General features: G+C 36.2%; 1 protein-coding gene across 3 annotated transcripts in view; it reads left to right on the top strand.

Annotated features, from left to right (window-relative positions):
- The window catches only part of MYO1B (myosin IB), a 143104-nt gene that overhangs the window by 54335 nt on the left and 61032 nt on the right, over positions 1 to 27737 (top strand). For all 3 annotated transcript variants that reach the window (XM_058188443.1, XM_058188433.1, XM_058188427.1), the window contains exons 4-7: positions 15665 to 15759; positions 19511 to 19615; positions 23147 to 23193; positions 24906 to 24969. In XM_058188443.1, coding sequence (XP_058044426.1) covers positions 15665 to 15759; positions 19511 to 19615; positions 23147 to 23193; positions 24906 to 24969 — 311 coding nt within the window. The remainder of the gene's footprint in view (positions 1 to 15664; positions 15760 to 19510; positions 19616 to 23146; positions 23194 to 24905; positions 24970 to 27737) is intronic.

Here is a 27737-nt window from a genome sequence, read left to right as displayed (position 1 = left end):
TTATTCAAAGGCGTAAAGTCATTGGTAAATGTCTCAAGCTGGTTCCAACCAAATGTTAACGTTGTAAAATAGCCATCAATCAAATAGAGCTACCTTTTCCATGGACTTAATACCACATGCTAATTCATAATGTGGCTTGTTTTAGTCACAGTATAATAAAAAAATACAGAATGGCTCAAGCAATTTCTGGTTTTAGGACAATTATAGTTTGACACTTGCAGTTACCTTAATGACTGCTACTGTGATGTGTATGGAATTGCCTGGCTCATTTCTACTTTCTTGGTTTATTCATTATTTGTGAATGTATCTGTATTCTGCCCAAACCTCTAATAAGTAAGAATAGTTAAGAAAGGAAGGGGAAATGAGCCCAGGAATTAGCCAAGCAATGAGTAATAACTCATATGGAAAAATGACTTTGATTTGTTTCTGATCGGAATATGTGAAAACAGCAATTGTTTAAACAGCCCATTAGTTTTAACTGGGGGTTTTAAATACATCATGGGCACTACTTAAAATATATTCCCCGAATATAAATCCAATTGCTAATTCATGAAGTATACCATTTAGCCAGATCAAAGAAAGGAATCAGATAACGGTCATCATTTTTCACAAACAAGAAGATTATAATCTGAAGCTAAAATATGCTGTCACACTTGTGCTTAAAAGAGTCTGTCACATACACAATTTTTTGTTTAACTAAAATTTACTTCAAAGCTCCAATGCCTCTTTCAATCTAAAGTTTACATTCGGTAGATTAAAAATTAGGATCATTGTTTTAGCCTTTCAGTGGATTTTTTTTTTACTAGGACTGTCTCCAAATATAACCTTTCCCCCAACTCCCCCCACACCTTATAGACTCTCTTCATTAAGCAACCAATTGTGTGATCTCTTCTGGCTGCTTACCCACAGCATGTGGCACATTTCATGTTCAATGCCCCCACCATCTGGAACACTGTCAGCGGCTCTAAGCCTAATTGACTCATATCTCTTTACAAATCCCACATTAATTAATGTACATGCTTATAATACTAAAAGAAGACTAACTTTTATTGCTGAATATTTGGAGAAAGAAAATCAATAATTGTAATTCATTTTTTCTTTCTGCCTTCCCTCATAAAAGAGATTTACATTTTGTGCATACACAGCAAAAACAAGGTATCTTTTTGCTTTTGTAGGAATTTAGTAATTTTAAACCACAATCTTCAGTATCTGGAAAAAAATGAGGAAAAAGAGATTTCATCCTTTTTAAAAGATGTAAAGACAGGAAAAGGGTAAAAAAAAAGAATGGAATTTAAATATTTGAGGCTCCAAAATATAACTATCTCTGTTTTTTTAAAAAAAGTAAAAATCATAAACATGTAAAAATCATAAACATGTAAACAGAATAGGAGAGTAACATTGGCATTGATTTTACTCTATTAGCTAACTACTTTATAATTATGTATTTCTGGTTGATGAACTGGAAACTGCTCTAAAAATTTAAGATTATATATAAGATCTATATCCACACAGTCAAATTTAAAAACTGAAATGGACTAAGCAGTATGGACAGGAATAAAAGATTAAAAAATTAAAAGTACAAAAAGTACGAAAAGTGCTCATCATAGCACAGAGCACAGGTGTTGCATAAAAGGATCCTGTATAATTACTGGCCCTTCTAATTTAGAATTGTTAAGAGGTGCCAATCTTCCAGCATAAAGAAGATTAGCTTTCTCCTTCACTTTAGTATTTTCTCCCCAATGCTTCTTTTGCAATTCAATCTGCTCACTATTTCTGTATAGAATAAGTATACAAGCACAAAGGGTAGTAGCAGCCACAAAGTCAGATCACAGGTATTGTCAAAGTACAGCTGTATCTGAAACTGTTTATATGCATTTACTAATTCCCAAACTCCTAAGAACATTAAAAAAAAACTTTTGTGGTGACCTTTAATGTGCCTGGACCTGGAGGTATTTTAATATACACTGAAAAGCACCACGAAACTCATGAGTCAACAATATAAAACTAATAAATACATCTTTTGATTTGTGATGAACTCAAATACATGGTACATTTCCTCACATGCTGCTTTGCCTCTTGCTCATTCAGATTCTTTTTCAATAGCCATTTCCCCCCCACAGAACCTGCACTTGTGGCCTTTACAAGCTCATAAACCCTACCATGTCATACTCTATATTGGATTTACATGGTATAACATGTTATGACTATTTCAGGCTCTCAGCCTTAAGATAAGTGGTTGAAAGCAAGACTTATGCACTCTGACCAGGATTCCATCTGAGAATGGAAGCAACTTTAACATCTTTGTTAGCAAGTACTTAACCACAAAGAAAGGCAGTTGGAGTATTCACTTTAAGCAGCTTAAAAGGCAATGTTTTCTTTTTCTTTCCTAGAATTCGTTCATTTTTGTAGAATAAAATTCAAAAACTGACACAATACTATTTCTTTTTTTATAAGTTTTTATTTTTTTAAATTTTTTTACAAACATATCAATGCATGAACAGCGTGGCACCTGGGTGTCATACATCTAATACAATTAAGATTAATAGCGTTAGTCATAGTTATTACTTTCAATCCAATTTATAATTTTCTAATAGTAATACATATTTATATAAAGTTGCAATCTATCCTTATTCAATTATTCCATGTTTTCTCTTATTATTACTCTTATTTTATTATATTCTAATACAAATAAGACTAATAGCATTAGTCATAATTATTACTTTCAATCCAATTTATATATTTCTAATAGTGATACATATTTATATAAAGTTGCAATCTTTCATTATTCAATTGTTTTCTCTTATTATTACTCTTATTTAAAACTTTTATCTCGTTTCTATCTCTTATTCTAGCTTTTAATCATGTCATCCTTTATTAAAAAGCATTTTCTTTCTATTCTACCTAATTTCTAATCATGTCACCTACCTAAAAAAAAAAAGAAAGAAGGAAAGAAGAAAAGGAAGGCGAATCAAAACAATAAAAATAATTGCTACCAACCTGCCTTCCATTGAGGACCTGTATACTGCACGAATCAAGAAGAGGGCCGTGAAAATATTTGCAGATCCCTCGCATCCTGGACATAAACTGTTTCAACTCCTACCCTCAAAACAACGCTATAGAGCACTGCACACCAGAACAACTAGACACAAGAACAGTTTTTTCCCGAAGGCCATCACTCTGCTAAACAAATAATTCCCTCAACACTGTCAGACTATTTACTGAATCTGCACTACTATTAATCATTTCATAGTTCCCATCGCCAATCTCTTTCCACTTATGACTGTATGACTATAACTTGTTGCTGGCAATCCTTATGATTTATATTGATATATTGATCATCAATTGTGTTGTAAATGTTGTACCTTGATGAACGTATCTTTTCTTTTATGTACACTGAGAGCATATGCACCAAGACAAATTCCTTGTGTGTCCAATCACACTTGGCCAATAAAAATTCTATTCTATTCTATTCTAAAAAAACAAAAAATCATCTATCCATCATCTCTTGCCCGCTTCAATACTTTAGTTGCTATGCTTTTTTTCTTTTTGGCCTGTCTTCCGTATTCCTCTGTAAGATCTTTATCTCTTTCTACATCTGCTTCTTGGTTGTTCAGTCTGAGTATTTTCCCCACTTCTACTCTACTCCTCCACTGCCTATTTCTAGGATTTCTACCCTATCTCCCTTCCAAAGGTATCTTTCTGTATCCAGTTCTCTTTTCAACTCCCTTAGTATATTTTCCCCATGGTTTGATTCATCAATCACTGTTATTTCCTTTGTTATCTCCTCTTTGTCTTCTTCTTTTATTTTGATTCTTTGTCTCAGTCTTTTCCACCATTTCTATTGTTCGCTCCTCCCTTTCTTGGGCATCTTGATCTTTGCTCATCATCCCTTGTACAGCTTTTTCCATTTAATCTCCTTAAATCCTTTCTCCATAATGTCCTTTGTGTTTTGAAAAAAATAATGTCATCTTCTTCAATGTTTCATTTGTTTCTTCCTTATAAAGCATCTTATTTTGTTTTTAAGGAAAAATTCCCACTTTTATTCAATAGTCCAAGAGCTATTTATTCAATCCTTAGGTTACCCTTCAAGGGGTGAGGTAATCACAGTTCTTTATATCCCAAAGGTAAACAGTCTGTTCCATTTAAATAGTCCCAGAAGGTATCAGAAGTCTTTCAGGGGTCCCTTTAATTAAGTAGCTTGCTTATTTGTGTGTTTAAATCTTCAATAGTCCTGGGGTAGCTGGGGATAATCCAATAGATATTTTCACAGTTCTTTTCATAAGTATTTCCAGGCTTGCAGTTTTCCCTTTTGTGGCACTCTAAGCTTAGATTTCAATATTACCACTCAGCAATTATCCTTTTAGTTATAAATCAATTATAAAAGCAGAATAAGTTTTATAGTAAATAATTCCAGCATTTTAAAATGCCTTTCCAGTACCGCATCTTCCCAATTCAAGAGTCCAATTTTCAAAATTTATTATTTTTCTCTCTTGTGCCCTCCTCTTCCAGTCTGGTATTTCTCAAAATGTTCAAATGCCACTTAAACAAATAGTTCTGAGCAAATAGTTCCAAATTATTCCTTGGGGCAAAAAGAAATAGTCTCCCCCAGTTCCAGTCACTGTTCATCTATTTCGCACCAGCACCAGTCCTAGTTGTTGTTCTTTGGTTGTCCCAGCTTTGTAGCAACCATCTTTAGACTGCCTCTTCTTCTTGCTGTGGCTGAGAGGGAAAGAAAAACCCAGGGTCAGACAGGAGAGCTGCATCTCTTCTCGACCTCACAGGGCGCCCCTCTTTGCTTCACCGTCCCTACAGGGTGGTTTTGGCTCTTCTCAGAGCCCACGAACAGGGAGTTCAGCAGCACAGGGAACACAGAGACCCGTTCCCTGTGACATCAACTGGAAGTCGACACAATAGTATTTCTGAAGCTCATTTTAAAAGAAAGATTTTTAATTAACTTAATCTGAATTAAGCAAAACTGGACAACCATATTTTGCTGAATATTTTAAATTTGAAATGATGTTGAAGATACATAGTTAAAGTGATTAAATTTTTAAAACTGCATAATATGACTTATGGCTTTTCGTAATGTTGGCTCAAAACTTTGCCATATTATTTCTTTTTATATTGTTATAAATTATATTGTTTCATTCCTTTCTATACTATGGCAATTATGAATATCTATTTTCTAGAAGCCACACAGCTTTTGAAAAGAGGAATCAAGATGACTAGTAAAAGCTGATTAAATATTTGAAACTTTAAAATAAAATTTTGCAAAGAAAATGTGATTGTTCAATGTCGAGTGATTTCAATACCTCATATTATTGGGGGGGGGGATTTGATATGGCAAAAACACCTGATAGGGTTTGTCTTTTATGTGTCAATTTTGCAACAAGCCGATTATTTCATTTTTTTTAATGCTGCAGATAGTCTTGCTGAAATCTTAACAAAATTTGAAACACATGTTTGAATGTCCTAAACAAGAGGAATTCAAAAGATTCAGTTGGTTCTGTAATTATATAGTTGCTCACAAGACTGGCATGCTGTTGAGGTTTATAACTATAAATGCTAACAATATGAAGGAGATTATATATTGAGACAGTTGCCATAAGATCATCGGGCTATCCCAACATGTCATTAGCACTGGACATGTGACAGGCTCTACTCTGAATTTGATTACTTTTGGATTTTGTTCACACATTCAGTGTTCATGTATATAGGAGGAACTCATGTTAGTACGTCTTTAATGATAAACTGCATTGCATAGTAGTAGAAAGTGAAATGCCTCTGGGAAGAAAAGGAACACTTCTTTAAGTGAGAAATGAGAATTAAGGTCAAAGTCAGAGTTGAGAATAAGTTAATCAGAAAATGGAAGGAGCATATACCGTATATACTCGAATATAAGCCGATCCGAGTATAAGCCGAGGTCCCCAATTTTACCCCAAAAAACTGGGGTAAACTGGGGACTCGAGTATAAGCCGAGGGAGGGAAATGAGGCAGCTACCGGTCAGGGAAAGCCTCCCTCCCTCAGCCGAGAAGGCTGGCGGCTCCCCCGCCCCGCCCTCTCACTGCACCGGCAGGGCTTCCCCGCGCTAATGCAAAAGCCCGCCAAGTTTGCACCATCCGGTATAATGTGAAAAAAACAAAAAAACCCAAAACTCGAGTATAAGCCGTATATACTCGAGTATAAGCCGAGGGGACGTTTTTCAGCACAAAAAACGTGCTGAAAAACTCGGCTTATACTCGAGTATATACGGTAGATCTCTGTCATTTGAATGGTAAAGTGAGCATGAAGGATTGAAGTGGAGAATTGTATGCCAGGTTTGAGGAAGAAAAAAAGCTCATCAGAAGTAGAAGGAAGATGGCATATACTGATGGGCAGGTTCAGAGGGCTCGTTGGGATGGTCTGAGTTGTATATTATTGGATCTGGGTAAAGTACATTGAAATATACTTTAGTGAAGTATATTGAAGGAATGACTAAAATGAGAAGCTATTGAATGCAAATATTATCCATTCCAGGTCAGAGAACAATAAACTATATATCTTTTTTTCATCTCCAGTAATTTGTTTAGTGGATATAAAATACCAAGTGTATAAGATAAAGATAAGGTCCTTTCCAATCTTATTAGATTAAGTGGTTAGAATGCAGTGAGCAGTACACCTCACTGCTAGTTCAGTCTTGATTGGCTCAAGGTTAACTCAGCCTTCCATCCTTCCGAGGTCAGTAAAATGAGGAGCCAGATTGTTCGGGGTAATATACTGACTCTGTAAACTGCTTAGAGAGGTCTGTAAAGCACTGTGAAGCGGCAGTTTGTTGTTGTTGTTGTTATTATTATTATTATTATTATTATTATTATTATTATTATTATTATTATTATTATTATTTATTTATTAGATTTTTATACCGCCCTTCTCCCGAAGGACTCAGGGCGGTGTACAGCCAAGGATAAAACTCAATATATATACCATTAAAACCAGAATTTAAAACAAAGCAAATTACAAAAAAGGCCGACATTAAAATTTAAACAAGTGTTAAGTGCTATTGCTATTATTCTATGATTCTATTAACATGAGGGAAGCAGTCTCCTTGGAGCATTAAAAAAATGGCATCCTTTAGAAGGTTCACGAAGCTACTTTGAACATTGCCTGTAGCCATCTCTGCATATGTTTGTGTGCAGAGTTGCTTTACGTCATTGGCATTCTTAGTAAATGTATTATAAATGTGTGCAATTGAGGTTAGCTTTAATACTTCAAGGAGAGGTACATCATTCATAGTGACATACTTTACTAAACATCTCTTTTGGATTCTTTTTTTTTTTTTTTACACTACAAATTGCAGCTCTAATCCTTAGGGGCATCTCACTTTAAGTATCTCTCTAATACAAATATTTTTCTAAATGAAAATTATATCTCTCTCCCTTGTGTCTCCCCCCAGTTTAGAAAGCATATTTCTTTGTATGCAATAGCCACTGAATTTTCACAAGAGAATTTTAAAAGTTTTTTTGAAGCCTAAGTACACTTACTTTGTTTGGCATAGTCTTGTCTGCATGCTTGTTAGAATTTGAAGTCCAGAAAGTTATTGAAACAATGTATTCTTGCAGAGCCATGTATCTGCTTCCTTTTCAGCTAAATTTATTCTTCTATTTGCTTGATTTTTTTCTTTAACCATACTTTCTACTGTTTTAATCCCAACATGACATTAAACTAATTGACCTAAGAATTTTTATTAAATATACTGTCCTTCAAAGGGTAAAATGTTAAGAGCAGAAGCTTGCCATGAAGGAAATTAAATGTTAATGATACAGTACTTTGTTATGATCTGTTTAACTTTTCAAATTCAAAATAGTAGTGTCAGAACTGGAGGGGAAGGGAAGATGAGTGTGGGAGATAGATTATGTCTGATACAGTTGTTAATATGAATTAAACATTTACATGAAGGTATACCTTGTTTGAAAAGGATTCAGTTAAGAAGCAAAGGAGGACAAAGGTGTTCTTAGGGTACAGTGGTCTTGATGTGGAAATAAATAAAAGGTCTATATATGCATTCTGGTTATGAGCTGCTAATGCTAATAGATATAAATCAGTGTTAATATGTGTGTTGCTTGTAGTTGTACTCTGGCATGGAACTTTTCTTTTGTAGAATTTGGAATGCTAATGCGCTAGGATGGCAGAAAGAAACGTTCTGTATAATTGGCTCTGTAAAATTCAGAAGATTTGCCAAAGACAAAGATTTGCCAATGTAAATCTCATTTATTGTGTACATCAAAAGAAGTCTGAAAGATACTTGCCATACCTGATTCAGATGTAAGAGTCAAGACTGTTTCAAATGATAGCAGGGTTGAAGAATTTCATGATCTTGGCTGGTAGAAGAATAATGGATTAAGGTTTGGTCTTTCATTATTGTTGGCCACTTTGTCATAGGTTTTACACACTCTGTGACTATTTGGGCCTATTGGTATATGGTGCTGCAGGATTCAGCTAATTGTACAGAAATTAACATATCCACACTATCCATGGTCATCTTAATTCATACAAATAAAAAAATCCCAAAGAAATATGAGACAAATAAAAGGGGGAATTATTTGCACTCCATATAAATAATCCAATGTGTAAATCTGACCCTGAAGCTCTTTTTACTTATCCGCTTCTAAGATCAATAAAATTGGCAGCCATGAAAACAAAGTTTTTTTCTTTGTTTGGCAATACTGTTTATAAATGGAATTCACTTGTACTGTATTTATTTATTTATTTATTTAATCATATTTGTATACCGCCCTATCTCCCAATAGGATGTAGATGGGCTATGCCTTTCCTTGTCTTTGAACTCCTATGGAAGGACTCTGAAGACATGCATTTTCAGTAATTGGCATTAGGCACATGGCCTAGGACTGTTAGTGGGTTCTTAATTTTCACACATGATTGATTCTAGAATTTTATGTTTAGTTTTAGTGGTTGAGTTTGTTTGTTTCTCTGCACTTAATTGCATATTTTTATTTGTATGCTTCCTAGGCTTATATTCAGCCTTGTCTTTAAAGCAGCATTTACAGTGTTCCTTTCTCTTGTTTTTCCCACAAAAACAATCTTGGGGGGTAGAGGGCTAAGAAGAGTAGCTGGCTAAAATGACCCAGTGAGCTTCTGTGGTTGACAGTGGGCTGCAGTGCCAGCCCAAAACCTGGACCAGTATAGTACTTAATAGCTGTTTTGGAAGGGACACTTTTTTCCAATGGGTGTTTTGTCCAATGTCCAATAGGTATTTGGAAATTAAATAAGTAAAACCTCTTTCTAGATCCAAGTTAGAATCTTACAATTTTGGATTTTCCTGTTCAGTATATACTTTCTTTACCGTTTATGCTCCAACATTCTCCCCTCATATTTCCTCATGAGCTCCAGACTGGAGAAGATGGTTGTGGCTACCCCCAGTAGTTTGCAGTTGAGGTAGCATTAGTGCTCTGTCTTTAGACTCCAATTTTTTTTTGAAAGTTTATATGAACTAGAGATACTCAAATTATTGGTGTTTCATCTAAATACAAAGCAAATCTAATTAAATTAGATTTGCCCAGGAGAAAGGGCCCTGGGCAAATTAGATTTGCCCAGGGGAAGGGCCTTCTCTGTGGGGGCTCCCGCCCTCTGGAACGAACTCCCCCCAGGACTCCGTCAACTTCCGGACCTCCGAACCTTTCGCCGCGAGCTTAAAACTCACTTATTCATCTGCGCTGGACTGGGTTAGTTTTTTAAGTCTATGGGTTTTTAATGGGTTTTTATTTTTAAATTTTTAATTGTGGCCAATTTAATAAGTTTTTTAATTGTATTTTAATCGTATCTATAGTGTATTGTGTATTTTTTACCTGGCTGTGAACCGCCCTGAGTCCTTCGGGAGAAGGGCGGTATACAAATTTAAATAATAAATAAACAAATAAATAAAATAAAATGTGATTATTTCTTTTCAGCCTTTCCTGTAGTGGTGATTGTGCCTGGAAAATTCACTATACTCTTTTCTATCTGCTTCTCAATGGTTGACAGTACAGATAATATTTTTGAAATTTGTAATTTAATCCAAAGAGTTTCCCTAATCCAAGAAATTAGGGGAGAGAATCCTAAAAGCTCTGTGCATGCCTGCAAAATACTTTCTTGCATTGGAATCTATTGTATTCTTTTGTTGGTTTTTTTACTGCAATTGTTCGAGCTTCATTAGATTTCAAACTAAGATTTCCCTTTGCTTCTGGAATAGTTTTTTTAAGAGTACAGTGAATTATAACAGAAAAGGCGGTTGGATATTATTGAAATGTATTTGCATAGTTAAAGTCATCTGTAAATGTTAAAGAAGTGTTGACATTCTGAGTTGGTGCCATGAAGAAACTCCGTTAAAAAAGCAAATTGAAAGGATTCCCCACTATTATTGTTTTTAGATCACTCTCCAGGGGCTTTTCTGCATATGAGATGTCAATTCTCATTTGAGCCTTTCATATATCTTATGAAATTTAAAATACCATTTGACACTTTTTCATTATTGATACTTATATTGGTGAGAGTGGCTTTGGATTGTGTTGGTAATAAGGGGATGAAAGTGGTGGTAAGTTGTATTGTTTTGAAGTTAGTGACAAACTCAGATGATTCCTTTATAATAAGGTTACTCTAATAGATCCATTTAATACTTAGAGATGAATATTCACATTTTTCTGATTATTAGAAATTCCTGGCAAAATGTTGTTCCTTTAGAATTCATTGTTCCTCTTTCTACCATGGAATAATTCCTATTCTTAGGCCAATTTTGACATTATTTTAGAAAGCGATTACCCACACCAAGTGGGGTTCTGTGTGGTTTCAACAGCATATGGAGGTAGCAGACTGCACGTTGATGACCCTCTGGAGCCTTTCACACAGGTAGGGGATTGGGGAAGAAACCTGTAGAATTAAACTTTATTAGCTCAAATTCTAGTCCGGGATTCTTAAGGACAGTGCCTGATGAAGTTGTCCAGTGTGTGAAGAAATCATAGTAATTATCCAAAATAAATTGTAAATCTTGAGATATTTTCAATCTAATGCTGAGCCATATATGTTTCATAGGAATGAAGAAATCAAAACGCTATTACTAGAGATGTTTCAATGAGATAATAGTTATATAACAACACTAAAGTGGCTAAAATGAAATCAGATGAAGAATTAAAATGGGATGAGACAATATTTAGATCACTTCAAGGCTGAGTTAATTCAGTCTAATGCCATGGTCCCCAAATGCCAAGCCACGGCCCACTACCGGACCGTAGCCTATTCAGAACCAGACCGCACAAAAAGTAGGCTGGGTATGTATGCAGCTCCACTCATGCAAGCGGTGCTCCAAAGTCTTCTCTCTTGCATGAGTGGAGCTGTGCACGCACCCATGCGCCAGCCCACCACTCAAGTGACCCAGGTCCCCTCTCCTCCCCCACCCCTGCCAGGCCACCAAGCCACAAAGGTTGGGGACTGCTAGTCTAGTGGTTAAGGCACCAGGCTAGAAAGCAGGAGACTGTGAGTTCAAGTTCCACCTTGGCCATAAATGCCAGTTGGGTGACCTTGGGCCAGTCGCTCTTTCTCAGCTCAATTCATTTTACAAGGATGTTGTTGTGGGGAAAATAGGAGAAGGAGGGTATGTTGGATATGTTTGCTGCCTTAAAGTATTTGTAGGTGGGAAACAAACAAACAAACAAGTAAATGCATGCATGTACCTTGGATTTAAAACTTAAATAAAATTTATTTTTTGAAATAAATTCAGTTTGAAACTATTGAAATTTATGGCAAAGTTTAATATAGCCTCAGGTCTGTAATGAACGGATTTGATTTCATTATGGCAAAATTTATGGTGAAGTAAAATTACCACAGCAGCAAGTTAAATTTATTGCACTTCATTTTCACAGAACCCATGATGCTATTCTTATAATAGTTTTGTGGTAGTGATGTCAGAAAATGAAAAAAAGATAAGAACTGCTTCTAAATGTTAGGTATAAAGTGAAAGAGAGATTTGAGCTGATAATACTGTTCATCTGCTAAGTCACTGTCATTCTTTCCAGATAAAACTTTAATTAGATTTATTTTTGCTCCACTAGAGTTGAACTAATTAAATGTCTTAATTTATGTTATGGAGTCGGCAAGTGCAATTAAATTGAGTGGTTGCATACAGTACTCTGCAGGATGATAATCACAATCTATAAATGATTTCAGTGCAAGACTTAGGGTTAGTCAAGTTAGGCTTGTCAAGGTGAAAATACACAGGTCTCCATATAGAACCAGTAAATTTGATGCACGGTTCATAGATATGAACTAAATGTTGCTTCTGGTCAGCCTAAGAATGAATATTGGTAAAGAAAGTTGGGCATAATTAGTATCCAAGGAGTTTCTCAAATAAACAATACCATCCAAAAATACTAGTGGTTTCCGTTGCTAGTTGTTCAGATCACTATACTGTAAGAGGCTGCTGACAGTAAAGAAAGATATAATTTCTTTAGCCATTAACTGTTTTACTCACTTTAAATGTGGTTTTGAATTTTTTTGTAGAATGGAATAGTTCCAACTACAGCATTTATACTTACTTGCATTTTTATTAGAAGTTTTAAATAATGCTAAATACAATTTTTTTGGGAAATGATTTGTCTAGTTTTTTTATCTGGGATTTTATTAATTTTTTTCTGTTTAGACAATAGCCCTGGGATTTCCTAATTAAATCCAACTTAACTCAGCCTTTTGAGCCAAAGACTGCTAAGAGTTCTTACCAGAAATATATTCTTATTTCGTGATTATTAATATTATATACTTTTTTTGCTGGTAGAACTTTCCCAGATAAGTCATTCTGCATCCCACCCCACATGAAACATTTCTTAATGTAAATATAATTTTTGGAAATTCTAGTTGAGGATGAGAGATGTTACAGGTTGTTTTATGTGCCATGAACAGGGTTCATGGTATTTCAAAGGGTGAAAAATACATGAAGAATTTTTTAAATATCGTTTTTTACTATCTTGGCTTAATTTTCAACTATACTTTATATCTCTCATTTTGTTTTGACTATGATTTTACTCCTCCTGTTGTGATGTGTAATGTTTAAAATCATTCATTTATTTGAAGAATTTGTTATTCAGATGTGAAGGTTTCATGCTAATGGATATAAAATATATATTGTAGAAGACCAGGCTGAGTCTGAGGGCAGGGTCAAATGTTTCATCAGTTTGGAATCACTCGGTTCCCATATAGATTTAAGTACAACCCCCTGTGAATTTGCCTTGACCATTAGTAGATCAGGTTTGTATGTATAAGTAGCACAAAACAAATTCTTAGTATTTTAACTCTATTCTGGATCTTGTTTCTTGTGCTTGACATATTTATTTAGAAAATTTATATTGCTGCCTACTCACACATGGCGACTCAAGGCGGCTTACAAGGATATAAAAATACCATATGAAAGAAATAAAAAGAATAAAAAGAAAAATAATAAAATAATAACCCCCCACTCTGGCAACAACACACATTCATACTAGCCATTTAATGGTCTCCATCCCGCTCTGGGTTCCTTAGGCCTGCTGAAAGAACCACGTCTTCAGGACCTTCCAAAAGAGGGTTAGAGTGGGGGCCAGTCTCATCTCTGGGGGGATGATGTTCCAGATATACAATTACTTTCATGTTATAGTACTGTATAGTAATATAGAGTCTCAACATCCTAAGCGTGTTAGGCAATATCTCAGACAATTAATGCAAGTAATCTCAGTATAGCACTGAAACATACTGGTTAATATTTTACTGAAGTTAAGCAAGCAATGAATTTAAATAAATAAATGCTACTACTTAAAATATTTTAGATTTAGAGGTTAGTGTATAATTCCATATGAGTTCCATAACTGAAGCATGTATTAATGATGAGCTAAGTGAGGTCTAGGAATAGTGTTGATGACTCGTTACAGCTGCAGCTATAATATACTGTACTATACAACATTAACTTTTACTGCACAGTATTTTAGTTTCCAAATTTGAGTTTCCGGAACTGTACTATCCCATTTTTGGAACTGATAATGAAAAATACCAATGGCTGACATTTCAGATAGACAGCTTCATCCAGGTACTGGGGTAGCTGACATGCCACCACACTCTCTACAACCTTCGCCGTGAAGCGAAGATTGGAGACTGGCCGGTAATTCCCTAAAACAGCTGGGTCCAGGGAAGGCTTCTTGAGGAGGGGTCTCACCACCGCCTCTTTCAAGGCCGCGGGAAAGACCCCCTCCCGCAAAGAAGCATTTGTAATCCCCTGGAGCCAGCCTCGTGTCACCTCCTGAGTAGCCAGTACTAACCAGGAGGGGCACGGATCCAGTAAACATGTGGTGGCGTTCAGCCTACCCAGCAACCTGTCCATGTCCTCGGGAGTCACGGGATCAAAGTCATCCCAAACCACCTCAACAAGACGGGCCTCAGAACCCTCGCCTGGATCTACCCAATTTTGATCCAATCCGTCCCGAAGCTGAACGATTTTGTCGTATAGATAACCGTTAAACTCCTCGGCACGCCCTTGTAGGGGGTCCTCCCGCCTCTCCTGTTGAAGGAGCGAGCGGGTCACCCAAAACAGGCCGGCCGGGCAGTTATCTGCTGACGCAATGAGGGAGGAAACGTAGGAACGCTTTGCAACCCTCATTGCCACTAGGTAGGTCCTACTATAGGACCTAACTAGTGTCCGGTCAGCCTCAGAGCAGCTGGATCTCCAGGCACTCTCTAGGCGTCTTCTCCGGCGCTTCATCTCCCTCAGCTCCTCAGAAAACCAAGGAGTTGGTCGAGACCGATGCCGGGTCAGAGGCCGCAAAGGCACGACACGGTCCAAAGCTCCAGCCGCGGCCCGTTCCCAGGCCGCAACTAGTTCTTCAGTCGAGTCGTGGGCCAGGTGCTCGGGAAACGGCCCAAGCTCCGTCAGGAACCTCTCCGGGTCCATCAGGCGCCTGGGACGGAACCAGCGCATTGGTTCCGTCTCCCTGCGGTGGTGGGTAGCGGTCAGAAAGTCTAGACGAAGGAGAAAATGATCTGACCATGACAAAGGTTCAACAACTAAATCATTTAAAACCAGATCATTAGACCACTGGCCAGAGATAAAAATCAGGTCTAGGGTACCTCCCCCGACGTGGGTAGGGCCGTCAATTAACTGAATCAGGTCCATGGCCGTCATGGAAGCCATGAACTCCTGAGCTGCCGAAGATGCTACGCCGGCTGATGGCAAATTGAAATCCCCCATGACCAACAGTCTGGGGGTTTCAACTGCCAACCCGGCCAGCAACTCCAACAGCTCAGGCAGGGCTGTAGTCACACAGCAAGGAGCCAGGTACGTGATCAACAAGCCCACCTGAGTCCTACGACCCCACTTCACGTAGAGGGATTCACACCCAGCTATCTGAGGCACAGTGGTTTCCCTCGGCTCGAGACTCTCCTTAATAATAACCGCCACCCCTCCACCCCTACCCTGGGCCCTAAGCTGATGAGCAATATGTAAGAAAAGAATACAGGCAGCTGGTAGCATTCCTCTGTAACAGCCAAAAGTTCCACTGTAATTTGTACAGATTTATATTAATTTATCAACAAAAGTTGTTGATGTGTTTAAACATTTTGGTGCTTGAATAACACTGGATGTGACCTAGATATCTTAATATGTTGTACTTTATTCCATAGTTTTGCCCTGTCTGATGAAGCATATCGATCGTTGAGAGACCAGGATAAAGATCAGTGTATACTTATAACTGGAGAGAGTGGAGCTGGAAAAACAGGTAATATATCTATTATTAGATCATTTATCAGTTCTAAGATATTAACATGTGTGCTCTTTTCTCAATCCAATCTTGTAAATCTAGGACTTTGACTAGCTATATTACGGTGACAGCTTCCACAGTTCCACACTTCATTATTATTCAGCTCATAGGTCTGTTTCGCAAAAGATAGTGCAGTTTTTTTTTGTTCAGAAGACTTGGGGTCTACTGCTGATGGTGCAGCTGGAAAGATGAAATACTGACAGTAATGTGGGACATCAAGGTTCATGGTTAAAGAAAAATAAAAATGTTGGAACTGACAAAGGTGTGCAAATCTTGGATAGCATATGAAAAATGGAATAGGCAAAAGAAGGTCAGCACAAGAGAGTCTGTATGCTAGAAGGATTCTAGAGAAAGAGATAGTGAAGTGAGTGAACCTTACAATCTTGGAATTCTATCTCTCCACTTTACTAGTCCTACAGTCAAAATGAGTACAAAAGGATAAACTGAGTACCTAAACTCTATGCAGGTAGTCCAGATTTTCCAGTGCCATTGTAACTTCGAACGGTCACTAAACAATTTGCTGTAAGTCATAAGCTGTAACTGTTATAAGTCGAGGACTACCGGTACTGAGTTTTTGTGTGTGCTCACTGGGCCTGTTTTGCTACGATACTGCCGCTTGTATGGAGTGTGTTGTGCCAGTGCAGAATGTCCCAGGGGTATGCTCCGTAATGTATTTTGCCAATACAAATAAATCTGTCCACTACCCCAACTTCCAGGTGCAAACAAGTTTGTTCCTATTGGCAAAAGTTTGCTAGTAGAATAATGTCTGTAATCCCTTCTCCAATCCAATTATCAGCAAAAGGTCCAATCAGAGCTCTGAAATACTAATCTTAGTTAACCAAGTTAAACTCAACATTCCACATCTTAACTCTTAGCTGTAAGCAAAACCACATTAAAAAGGCATAACATGGTCTTAATTTTGTTAGGGTAAACAAAACCAAAAATAAAATTTAACATAATAATAATCTGTTCCTTAAAAACGACAAACTCCAATATGCGACATTTTTCCATTCCAAATACCAACAATTCCAAAGAAAATCGCCCCAATAACATGTCCCATTCAAATAAACATTCCATACTGCAACTCTAAACAAATTCACATTTAGCAAATGTAAAATAATCCCAGTCTCCTAATATAAACAAAAGACTACAATGTAACATAACAAAGGGATAATTTCTCCTTTAAAGAAAACAAATTCACAAAACTTTGTTACTGTAAGTATAGAGACAGATATAGAGTGTATATAAATGCTATCAAATTAGGATAAATAAAATAATTATAAGGAGGAAGTTTAAACTCCATATTAAATGTATGCAAATCCAACATGCAGCCTTTTTCTGGTTTTTATGTTAACTCCCAAAAAGAATCAGGCAAAATGACAACATGTCCCATTTAAACCCTGGATTTTGTATTCCTTTTTTCTTTTCTTTTACAGAATAAATTTTCTGTAATTTGCTAATCCACTCAGATAGTTGTGAATAATTTCTTCCATTCTTTAAAAAGCCTCTTTTGTAATTTTGTAAAACAAAAAGCAATTATTCCATTTGTTCTCGAGGATCATCACTTTTATTTCCTTTTTAATTACCTAAGGTGCATCCAGTCTTTTAAATATCTGATGACAAATTCTTATTCAAAGTCTCATTCAGACTGTTCTTGGGTGGATATTGTTGCATATCTTTTTCTGTAATATCGTCTTCTGATAACAGACTGTTCCCAAGAAGACACAACATACACAACAATTGATTAAAAAACTTAGTGCTGTTCTTGATGCAGTTCCTCAAAGATATCTTTGAATTTTATTATAAGTTACTTGTCTTGTTATGTCTCCAATAGCAAAAACAGTTTTTCCTCCCCTCAAAAATGCATTTATTCTTTAAGGTTAATTTCAAAGTTTTAATGCTCAAAATCCAATATTCCAATTTTTTCTGAGCTCTTAATCCATGTAAAGCTTTCTATAGGCAAACCTTGCCTTGCTTTTTTGCTGTTTATTTTAAATTCTTAAAGATTATAAAGTTATGTCTTCATTGTATTACATTAAAGATTGAAAGCATACATCTAGTATTAACACTCTCGTCACTTTGAAGTTGCCTGATTATTTTGAAGCCGTTAATAAGCAATTTCTACAGGTGATTAGCAAGGGAAGTACATGAGCTTAGTATCCTTTGAAAAAGTTCTGTTTGTGGCTGGAACAATTATGGCAAATTACTTCATCTCTCAATTCTGGTCACCGACTTACAAATACTGGTGTCTTGCAATCTCTTTGTGAGGAACAACCTTAAGAAGAACAGTATGGGTGATCTCACATCCTCTCTTTACCCAGAGAGAGTTAAAGAAGCCAATCTACTTGCTCCCAATGATGATCACAATTGCAAGTATCAGCTCCTCTTTTCATGAAACTATGTTCAGTCCACCATTGTCCCAGAAGTCCATTTTTTATTTTTATTCAAAGTTCTATCAGTCTACCTTTCCAACTGGCAGGATCCACAAGGCAAGTAAGCTGGAGGAGAAACACACACACACACACACACACACACACACACACACATAAACATATATAATCTCAATATAATTAAATAGCAATAAAACCTAGCAAACCAAGTTTAAGGGAGCAATAAATCAGGAAAAAGAAGGGAGAAACAACGGGAGTTACCTCAGATGCCACCTAAATGACCTCCTCAGCTGCAAGGACACAGTGAGCTCTTCCTGATAGGACAGGAATGTGGCCTTAAGGAGGCTTTGCTTCTCTAAGCACATTCTTCAAATGGTTGAAGATGCAGAGCAGAAAGATTCTGCTCTCTTTGAAGGCTTTCCCCCCCTGCCTTTGAGTCAGTGTTGATTCCTGGACTGCCTGGACTGGTCCATAAGAGTTTCTTGGCAAAGTTATTTGGAAATGGTTTGTGACTGCCGCCTTCTTGCTAGGGCTGAGAGAGAGTGACTGGCCTAACTGCACCCAGCTAAGACAGAGTGTTAGGCAGGGTGTTCTGCCTAAGACAGAACTAGAACTCACAGTCTCCTGATTTCTAGCCCGGTGCCTTAACCACTATACCAGATTAGCTCTTTAAAGATAGATAATTCCCAATATCATGGTCCAGTGGTCTAACTAGACTTTGATACGAGTTGAGTAACTCACTAAAAGGCAGCAAAAATGGATGCAGAATCAAAACCTAAAATTCAGTTATGTTATTGAATGCTTCAGATTGCTGTTATATTACTTTTACCGATGGGCATCCTACTGATTTCAAGGCTATATTGTTCCATTAATGGAGTATTAAGATAATCCTTACTAGATGGCATGGAGACCTATTCCCTATTTTCCCTTTTATCAAATGCTTCTATTAGATGTAACCTTCAGCCATAAAAGCTCATTGGGGGACTTTGGGCCAGTCATTCTCTGTTAGCCCAACCTAACATACATGGTTTTGAGAGGAAAAACATATGCTATTTATGCAACCTTCAGTTCCTGACTGAAAAGACAGGATGTAAATATATTAAACAAAATAAATAATTCATAGATGTCTTGCTACATGGTGACTCTGATAAAGGTGCAGAATGTTACCAAAATAATAAACAAACAAAGATAAATGTAGAAAACAAGGATGAATGTGAGAAGTGCATTACTATATGTATCTAAGTAATTAATTCAGGCATTTGTACTATAAATTATTTTGTGTGCAATATAACTTTTTTTCTCTCTTTTATAACTTATAGAAGCCAGCAAACTTGTCATGTCTTATGTGGCAGCAGTTTGTGGCAAAGGAACAGAAGTTAATCAAGTAAAAGAACAGCTTTTACAATCTAATCCAGTGCTTGAAGGTAAGAGGCTAGTATCTAACACTGTTTGATATTTGTTGACAATTAATAATAATTCTTGAATGTAAAACACAAATTTTAAGGTTCTGATAAATTATTCAGTACTGCAAAGCATTGACAAAAGGAATATATTTACTTACACCTATTTTAAACTCCCACATTCTTGTTTACATTCTACCCGTATCTGATTCATAGTTCCTCATATTTTGTCTTAGCCTGAATTTCTGCTGTGATTTTGCATTCTTCTTTTTAAACATGCAAAGCAGTATTCAAATAACGTTCTTAAACGTTCTTGCTTCCCTTTTGAAAGTATAATGCCATTAGAATGCTTTTAGGAATGGAAAAACAGACCTGCAAACAATAAATTGCAAAGTAATACATATGCCATATTTGCACATTATATGTCTTATTAAACTTCTACATATGAACTTAAGTGATTTCTGAACAGGCATGTTGCCATTTATTTATTGTTTATGTCCTGCCTTTTGGGATAAGACTATTCAAAAATTGCTTATAATAAACACAAACAATGGTACATAAAAATACCATAAATAACTATGTACGAATTAAGACATGTCTAGGCTCTTGTCAACAGGCAGGCCTATGAAACAAGCTACTACGGTAGCTAACGTTTGATTCTCCCTTCACTGTTTAGGGATCTTTTCCTCTAAGCAGTGGTGTGAGCTTTCACTCACATTGTCAAAAATCAGCCAAACCAAAAGGAAGGCTGTTTTTCACATAACCTTTTATGTGGGTTGTTTGAAGTAGTTACCAAATCTTTAATGCAGTGCAGGAATAAAGTTACTGAAGCTTTTGCAATATCATGTTCTCAAATTTTTAAGGTAATTTTTACTATATATGACATACATGAAGGTTTGGGGCGGGGTTAGCTAATGGAAAAAACTAATATAAGGACTGGTGATTGAAGGCTGTTATATCCTAAGTGAAAATATTGATCCTGGCAGTCAGTGCAGAGTAAGCAATGTAATTAATATCGACAGCAGAAGGTGTATATTTCAAAGCTAAAAATTTTTTTATCAGTTGTTTGGTAGCTATAGAATACTGTTATCTGTTGTCTAGCTGTCAGTTTAGGTCATTTAATTTTTAAATCAGAAAAGCACAAAGTTACACAGAGTAATAATTAATAACACTTTATTAAATTTATATGCTTCCTGACTTCCAATTGTTAAAAACGTTCGAAAACAGAAGGCAAAAGAACAAAGATGAGAAAAAAGATATAAACCCAGATAAGGACATGAAAAAGGAAGAATGGGGCATCAGCCATCCTTGTCAAAGGCCTGGGCAAAGCATCACATCTTCAATGTCACCTTTGAAATACCGGCTGGGGGGTGGAATTTATATCTCAAGGGGAAGCTCATTCCAGAGGGTAGGAGCACTTCCAATAGATGCCATTGATTAATTGAAGGAATCCAGAGCACACCAACCTTGGCCGATCAAACAAGACTGGCAGATACCATAGCAGTCCTTCAATTATCCAAACCCTTTGGCATGTAGGGCTTTATAAGTGGCAGCCAGCACCTTGAATTGCACCCAGAAGCAGACTGGCAGCTAGGGCAGTTCTCAAAGTAGAGGTGTTACATGGGTGTACCAAGGCATGTCCATCAGTGCCACACCAAATTGCACAGGAATGAAGTTAAAAGTGTATGTAGGAAACAGCTTCTGTGCTTGCTGTTATTTCTAGCCAGAGACTGTAACATCTTTGAAATATTCATGGTAAAAAGCATTATGTCAGTTGCATGAATTTTCACATCTGACAAATAAATGGTGTCATAATACAGTTATCTATTGCCCTGTGTGTGTGTGTGTGTGTGTGTGTGTGTGTGTGTGTGTGTGTGTTCTTTCCAGCTATTTGTCATGTGAAAGTTGACAAATATATCTGTTTTATTAAAGAACAAGTTGGAGCAGTTTTTGCTTTAGTCATAACTTTATTTAGATGCCATTGTTTGTTTTTTGCCACTGCATGAAATTACTGTTCAGAAATGTCCAGTGTATTTGCTTGCCTAAGTTACCAGTGATTGAATTTTGCATTCCAGCTACTGCAGAAGAACATAGGGAAACAATGAACTTATGGTAAAATAAAGAATTTGCCTCTAAACTCTTATAATAGACCATTTGTATTTGATTCTACATGCATATATAAATGGTCCTAGTGTTTTAGCCTCATACTTAATGATATGCAGCCTGCAGACTGGAAGATGATTTATTGCTTGTGAATTGTGCACTCTATTAAATTTTTAGAATGATTATTTCAGCATGCACTTTGCCTTCTGGCGTCAGTGCTTTGATCCAGGGAAGCCTCAAAATCCCAAATTTAGTGAAGCAGAAATAACATTTCAAATATCCAGTTGATTTGAACATTCACTTACAGTATGTACAGAAGCAAAAAAAAATCAAAGTTACCCCTTTGTAACATAAGAATGCTTAATGTAATTAGTACAAAGTAACCAAACACATTAATTCCTTAGAATATGTTTGTAATATGATAATGCTAATTTGTTCATTTTGGGGCTTAGTTCTTTTGAAGGAAGGATTAACAATACCATTTTAAAAATCCCTGTGAACTAATAATTATGTCAGTGTAATAGACAAAAGTAGAGTTCAGACATCACTCCAAACTCTGCCTTAATGTTACATGAATAAGCATGATTACATACTCTGTTCATGATTCCTTTCCTTATTTTATAGTTTGCAGGGAAAATATAGCCCATAATTCCATAATATGATGGTTTGGGTGTGTGGTAGCATAATTTGGGAGTTAACTGTTTGTTCATACAATGTTTATACCATGATGGATATGCCATTTGGAATTTATCCTTCATCTCTGTCAAGAGTTATGCACAAAATTGTATATTTAAAAAACTCAATTCTACATGTAGAGCCATTTATGAGCACGTAAAGCTATCTTATACCAAAACAGATGTTTTGCCCATCTGTTTCAACATTGTTTTTGCATTGATGGATGGCTGCTTTCCAGATTTTGAAACAGGATCCTTTTCCATTCCCACTTGGTATTATTGGACTTTGAACCTGAGATATTTGTATGCAAAACCATTATGGCTATATGAGCCTAGTAGGCCACATACTGCACTACCAGTCAGTGGTTTTCCTTCTATCTGTATGCCTTATTTCTCTTTGTATCTCTGCCATTTGACTCGATTTATATGTGAATTGCACACATATTTTCTTTGGTCCTATTCCAAATTCAGTTCTTTCTGATGTAAAAACAGATACTAATGGAAAACTATTAATTATTGATATATTAATGAATGGGCTACCATATCTTAAATAAATTCTGTTTCATTGTAATAAAATGCTGCATGTAGAATGTTAGTTACACAAGGTGTAAAATTCCTACTTATTTTATTTCCACTTACATTAAACTTTTTAAAATTGTGACTGCTTCACTTTGAATTATCCAACTTATTTGGTGCAATCTTAACTGTATTTTTAATATTTGTCCAGCTTTACTGCTAAATCATGCATATATTTAATTTTCTTTTTTCTTCCTGCCAGCCTTTGGAAATGCCAAAACTGTAAGAAATGATAACTCGTCTAGATTTGTAAGTATCAAAATAAAAACATGCAAATGCTTTGGCCAGAGGACTGATCATTACTAGTGAAGTGTTAGAACCACAGTGCAGTGTATAATTAGTGTTCCATACTGATTAGTGTTTTATTTTTCTTTAGTCTTTCTGTTAAGGAAATTACATATGTATAGTTCTTTCCTAGTAGATTCTTCTGGGGCGCCATCTGCAAATGCCAGTTTCCTTCTGTTCATAAAGTAATATTGAATCTAACCCAATACTGTGTCATAGCCAGCTTTGTCTTACTGAGATGTAGGTGACTGTTTTCAAGACTCTTGCTTGATTTAGAATGGTTAAAGATATTCTAGGGAATATCTTAATATACTAAATACTGAAAGTTAAACGTATATAATGGACTTGTGTCAAATTTTATATATTATTCCTTAAAATCAGGTTAATATATTTGGTTAGACACTGGATTGAGTGACAATGACAGTGACATTGATATAATAAGAGGAAATTCTCTATAGTAGATTTGAAACAAAAGAGCTTTATAAATGAAAAATGCATTATAGAAGAATTTTGTGCTTGAAGTGGACATTCTTTTGGAGAAATGTACCAGCACAGAGACCAGAGAGCTACCTCACATCTTAGCCAATAGCAGGATAAATTTAGGACTGTCTGACTGCATAATTATAATTTAGATTTAGATTTAGATTATTGTTGGCTTAGTTGGTCTTCTAAAAGCCATGTGACAGAAATAGTTTGTGTATGTGTGTGTGAGAGGGAGAGGTTGGGGGGGATAGGGAGGGAGAATATGGCAAAAATGAGCACTTTTACAAAGCCAGGTACTGGAGATGGTACTTCATTATGTTGCTCTTAATACATATAGTCCTCCTTAACAATTGCTTGTTTAGCGACCGTTCGAAATTACAACAGTGCAACCGATGGTCACAGCATTCCACAGTTATGTTATCATTATGCCTGTGCTCCACAACCAGCTTCTGAAAAGCAGAATTAATGGAAAAACCAGTGGTGAACAAGTCTATAAAATCAATGGAATTAAGAAACCCTGGATAGGGTGAACTTGTTGGCTGTCACTTTACTATATGCTTATACTCTATAATGCACACACTTTATAACAGCCTTTCAAATTACAGTCATTCCATTTACAGTATATCTGTTCCCACTCTTCATGTTTGCAGAACGTCTTCTTGCTATTTTATGCAGAGCTTTCTTTTCAGGGCTGATGTCAGAAATAAAACAGAAAAGCAGATCAGAATCATCAGATATGTCTTAATCCTGTATATCTCTATTATTATGAATGTATAAAGCCTGTCATATTCAGTCCCATAAAACAAGGAACATTTTGACCTTTACAATCTGATGGTTAAGAAAAGAAAATCCATGCACAGTTTGCTTATCCCATTGGATCATAGGTCTGCATGTGTGTTTGTGTAACTGTTTATATCAACCTGCACCACAGAATTGCTCTTGGAAAACCCCTAGAACGTTCCAAGGAATATATGGGTTTTTAGAAGTTACCTAACAAAAAACTAATTTGGTGACGTTGTTGTATGCCTTGAGATAAATAAGCATACTTTATATAATATGATTTATTTAAACTCGAACAATTTAGAACGGTTAAATATTGTTAAATATTCTTTACATTTAAAAGATCTCAAAATGCCGGCATATAAATCAAAGAAACCATTTCAATCTTTTTTTTTTTTGTATCCTCTTTCAAGGGAAAATATATGGACATTGAATTTGATTTTAAAGGTGATCCACTTGGAGGAGTCATTAGCAACTGTAAGTTGTATTTTATTTATAGAGCACATTTTGTTCGTTTGTTCTATGAACTATTTGTGATATTCTCAGAAATCTTAAAGGTATAGGCATCTGAATACTTTTCTAGGGCTTTAACTGCTACTCTACCAAGTGCTAGTTCGGGCATATTTCTTGAATGCTGACTTCTTTCCTACTGATACTTGATTCTTAAAGGAAGAAGTTACCACCGCTTCTGAATCTCCAATGTCAATTCTAGCTTGTTTAAAATAGCATATTGAAAAATATGGAATATTAAAGAAAAAGAAAATTTGATATATTTTAAGAATATGTAAGCAAACACAAGAAAAATATAAAAATATGAATACTCAAGAGTAATCACAGGAGAAATTGGCTAGAGACAGATGAGATGAAGGGAATATTGGAAACTGTACTGAATCATTTGCAAAAAGGATTAGAAGATGACAGGAATATTTATAAAGAGAGAATGTATTTGATAACTGAATCCATTAGAAAGTGAATTATGACATGCAGTAGACCAGCTGTAAGATTAACAAGTACCACATGCAGGTGAAATGCTGTACTGTACTGAACCGTTTAAAAAGTTACAGAAGAGCCAGCTCAAGTGCTAACAACTCCATGTCAATACTACGGAACAACAGGATAGGACAGAGATTGGAAAAGTTTAGTATGCACTGAATGAATAGCAAGAGAATGTGCAAATTACTGAACTGTTGCGTTAATTTTGCACATTAAGAGTTTGCTTAATTGCTTAAAAAGAATAGAAACATACATGGAGAGAAACATACTAAATAGATCCACCCCTCCAAAAAAAGAAATCAGAAAACATTGTAAGATCTTTCCTTTACAACAATAATGCCTGTAAAAGTAAATTTAGAAAGTGAAATATGTACACTGGATGGCAAAGACCTGAAGGGGATAAATAGATAGGAGTAAATAGACATAAGAGCAGTGGGGCCTCCACAAAGGCAGAACAAGAAACAATCAAGGAGAGAAGCAACCTGGAATTAAGGAGAAACTTCTTAATAGTGAGAACAATTAATCAGTTGTACAGCTTGGCTTCAGAAATTGTGGGTGTTTCATCACTGGAGGCTTTTAAGAAAAGACTGGACCGCCACCTGTCCGAAATGGTAGGGTCTCCTGCTTGAGCAGGGGGTTGGATTAGAAGACTTCCAAAGTCCCTTCCAGCTTTGTTCTGATTCAGATGAGTTTGGGGGCTTAGATCAATAAATATGGACAGAGTGCTGGAGAAGGCAATGACAAGCAAGATTATAGAGGGTAAGGACATTTCATGCTAATAATTAAAGAAATGATCTTTCTGATGGTAATACATCAGAATTAACTATGTTCTGTGAACATATTTTCTGTGAAAGCTGAGCTTTCAAGAAAGAGCAAAAGAAAAAAGATAGATGTCTTTGCAATATAGATTTGGAAAACGTATCAAGGGCTTCAAGAAGAACTAGACCAAGACCAGGTAAAGACAAACTCTTCCTTAGAGACAATCACCAGCAAGCACACATATTGGACATGTGGATGAATAATGGAATTTTAAAAATAATTATATTGGATGATATTAAGGGATAATGGAGAGGAGGGAAACAGAAAGGGAAGCCAACAGATAAGATAGATGGGGTCAAAAAGATTACCGTATATACTCGAGTATAAGCCGATCCGAATATAAGCCGAGGTACCTAATTTTACCACAAAAACTGGGAAAAACTATTGACTCGAGTATAAGCCGAGGGTGGGAAATGAGGCAGCTACTGGTCAATGTAAAAAATAAAGATAGAGCCAAGTAAAATAACATGAATATTTATTTGAACGAAAAACAATAAAAGTGCAAAAGGGGGTCCCCAAAAAGAATATGGTATCAAAAATACAGTATCTTTAAAAGTAACAGCAACCAAGCTAACGAGAGCTAAAATCCCTCAAAACTGGAGTTCTCCTCCTCCTCATCTGTTTGTCCAAACAGAGCTTCAGCTACTTCAGCTTCTGTGATGTTATCCGCATATACGTTGTCGTCATCACTGAGTTCACAGTCGTCATCATCACTGCTGTCACTCTCATACAATGCGCTGTCTTCACTGCCATCCATAGCATTACTAATGCCACATTTCTTGAAGGCACGTTGCACCATGTCCTCTGGAATATCTTCCCATGCATCACGAACCCACTGTGCTATTAGTTCTATGTCTGGCTTTCTCAGATTTCCAACTTTTGTCAGACGAGCTTGACCAGATGTCATCCATTCATGCCACATCCTTCGCACATGGTCCTTGAAAGGTTTATTTAAACTGACATCTAGGGGCTGCAATACAGATGTAAGCCCACCTGGAATAACGGCCAAAGTGACTTGAGATGACTTTGCCAATTTTTATGTCATCAGATGTGTGGGCTCTGAACATATCCCAAACTAACAGTGATCTTCTAGTCCAGTCCCCACTCCTCAAGCAAGAGATCCTATACTGTTTCAGACAAAGGATTGTCCAGTCTGTTCTTTAAAAACCCTCCAGGAATGAAGTGTCCAATAAGGTTCAAATTGCAAGTACCGGTAGTCCTCAATTTAAGACTGCAATTGAGCCCAAAACATTGTTTTGTTATTTTTCCCTAACCGTGTATGTATCCCCCTGCCCCCCATTTTACGTCAGGCTGCCATCAAAGCGAAGCACGGCTGAATATTATTATTATTATTATTATTATTATTATCATTATCATTATCATCATCATCATCATCATCATTATTATTATTATTATTATCATTATCATTATTA

This window comes from Ahaetulla prasina, chromosome 1 (genome assembly GCF_028640845.1).
Source record: "Ahaetulla prasina isolate Xishuangbanna chromosome 1, ASM2864084v1, whole genome shotgun sequence".
Lineage (NCBI taxonomy): Eukaryota > Metazoa > Chordata > Lepidosauria > Squamata > Colubridae > Ahaetulla > Ahaetulla prasina.
The sequence above is the reverse complement of the archived record's forward strand: the minus strand, read 5'-3'. Positions and strand labels throughout refer to the sequence as shown.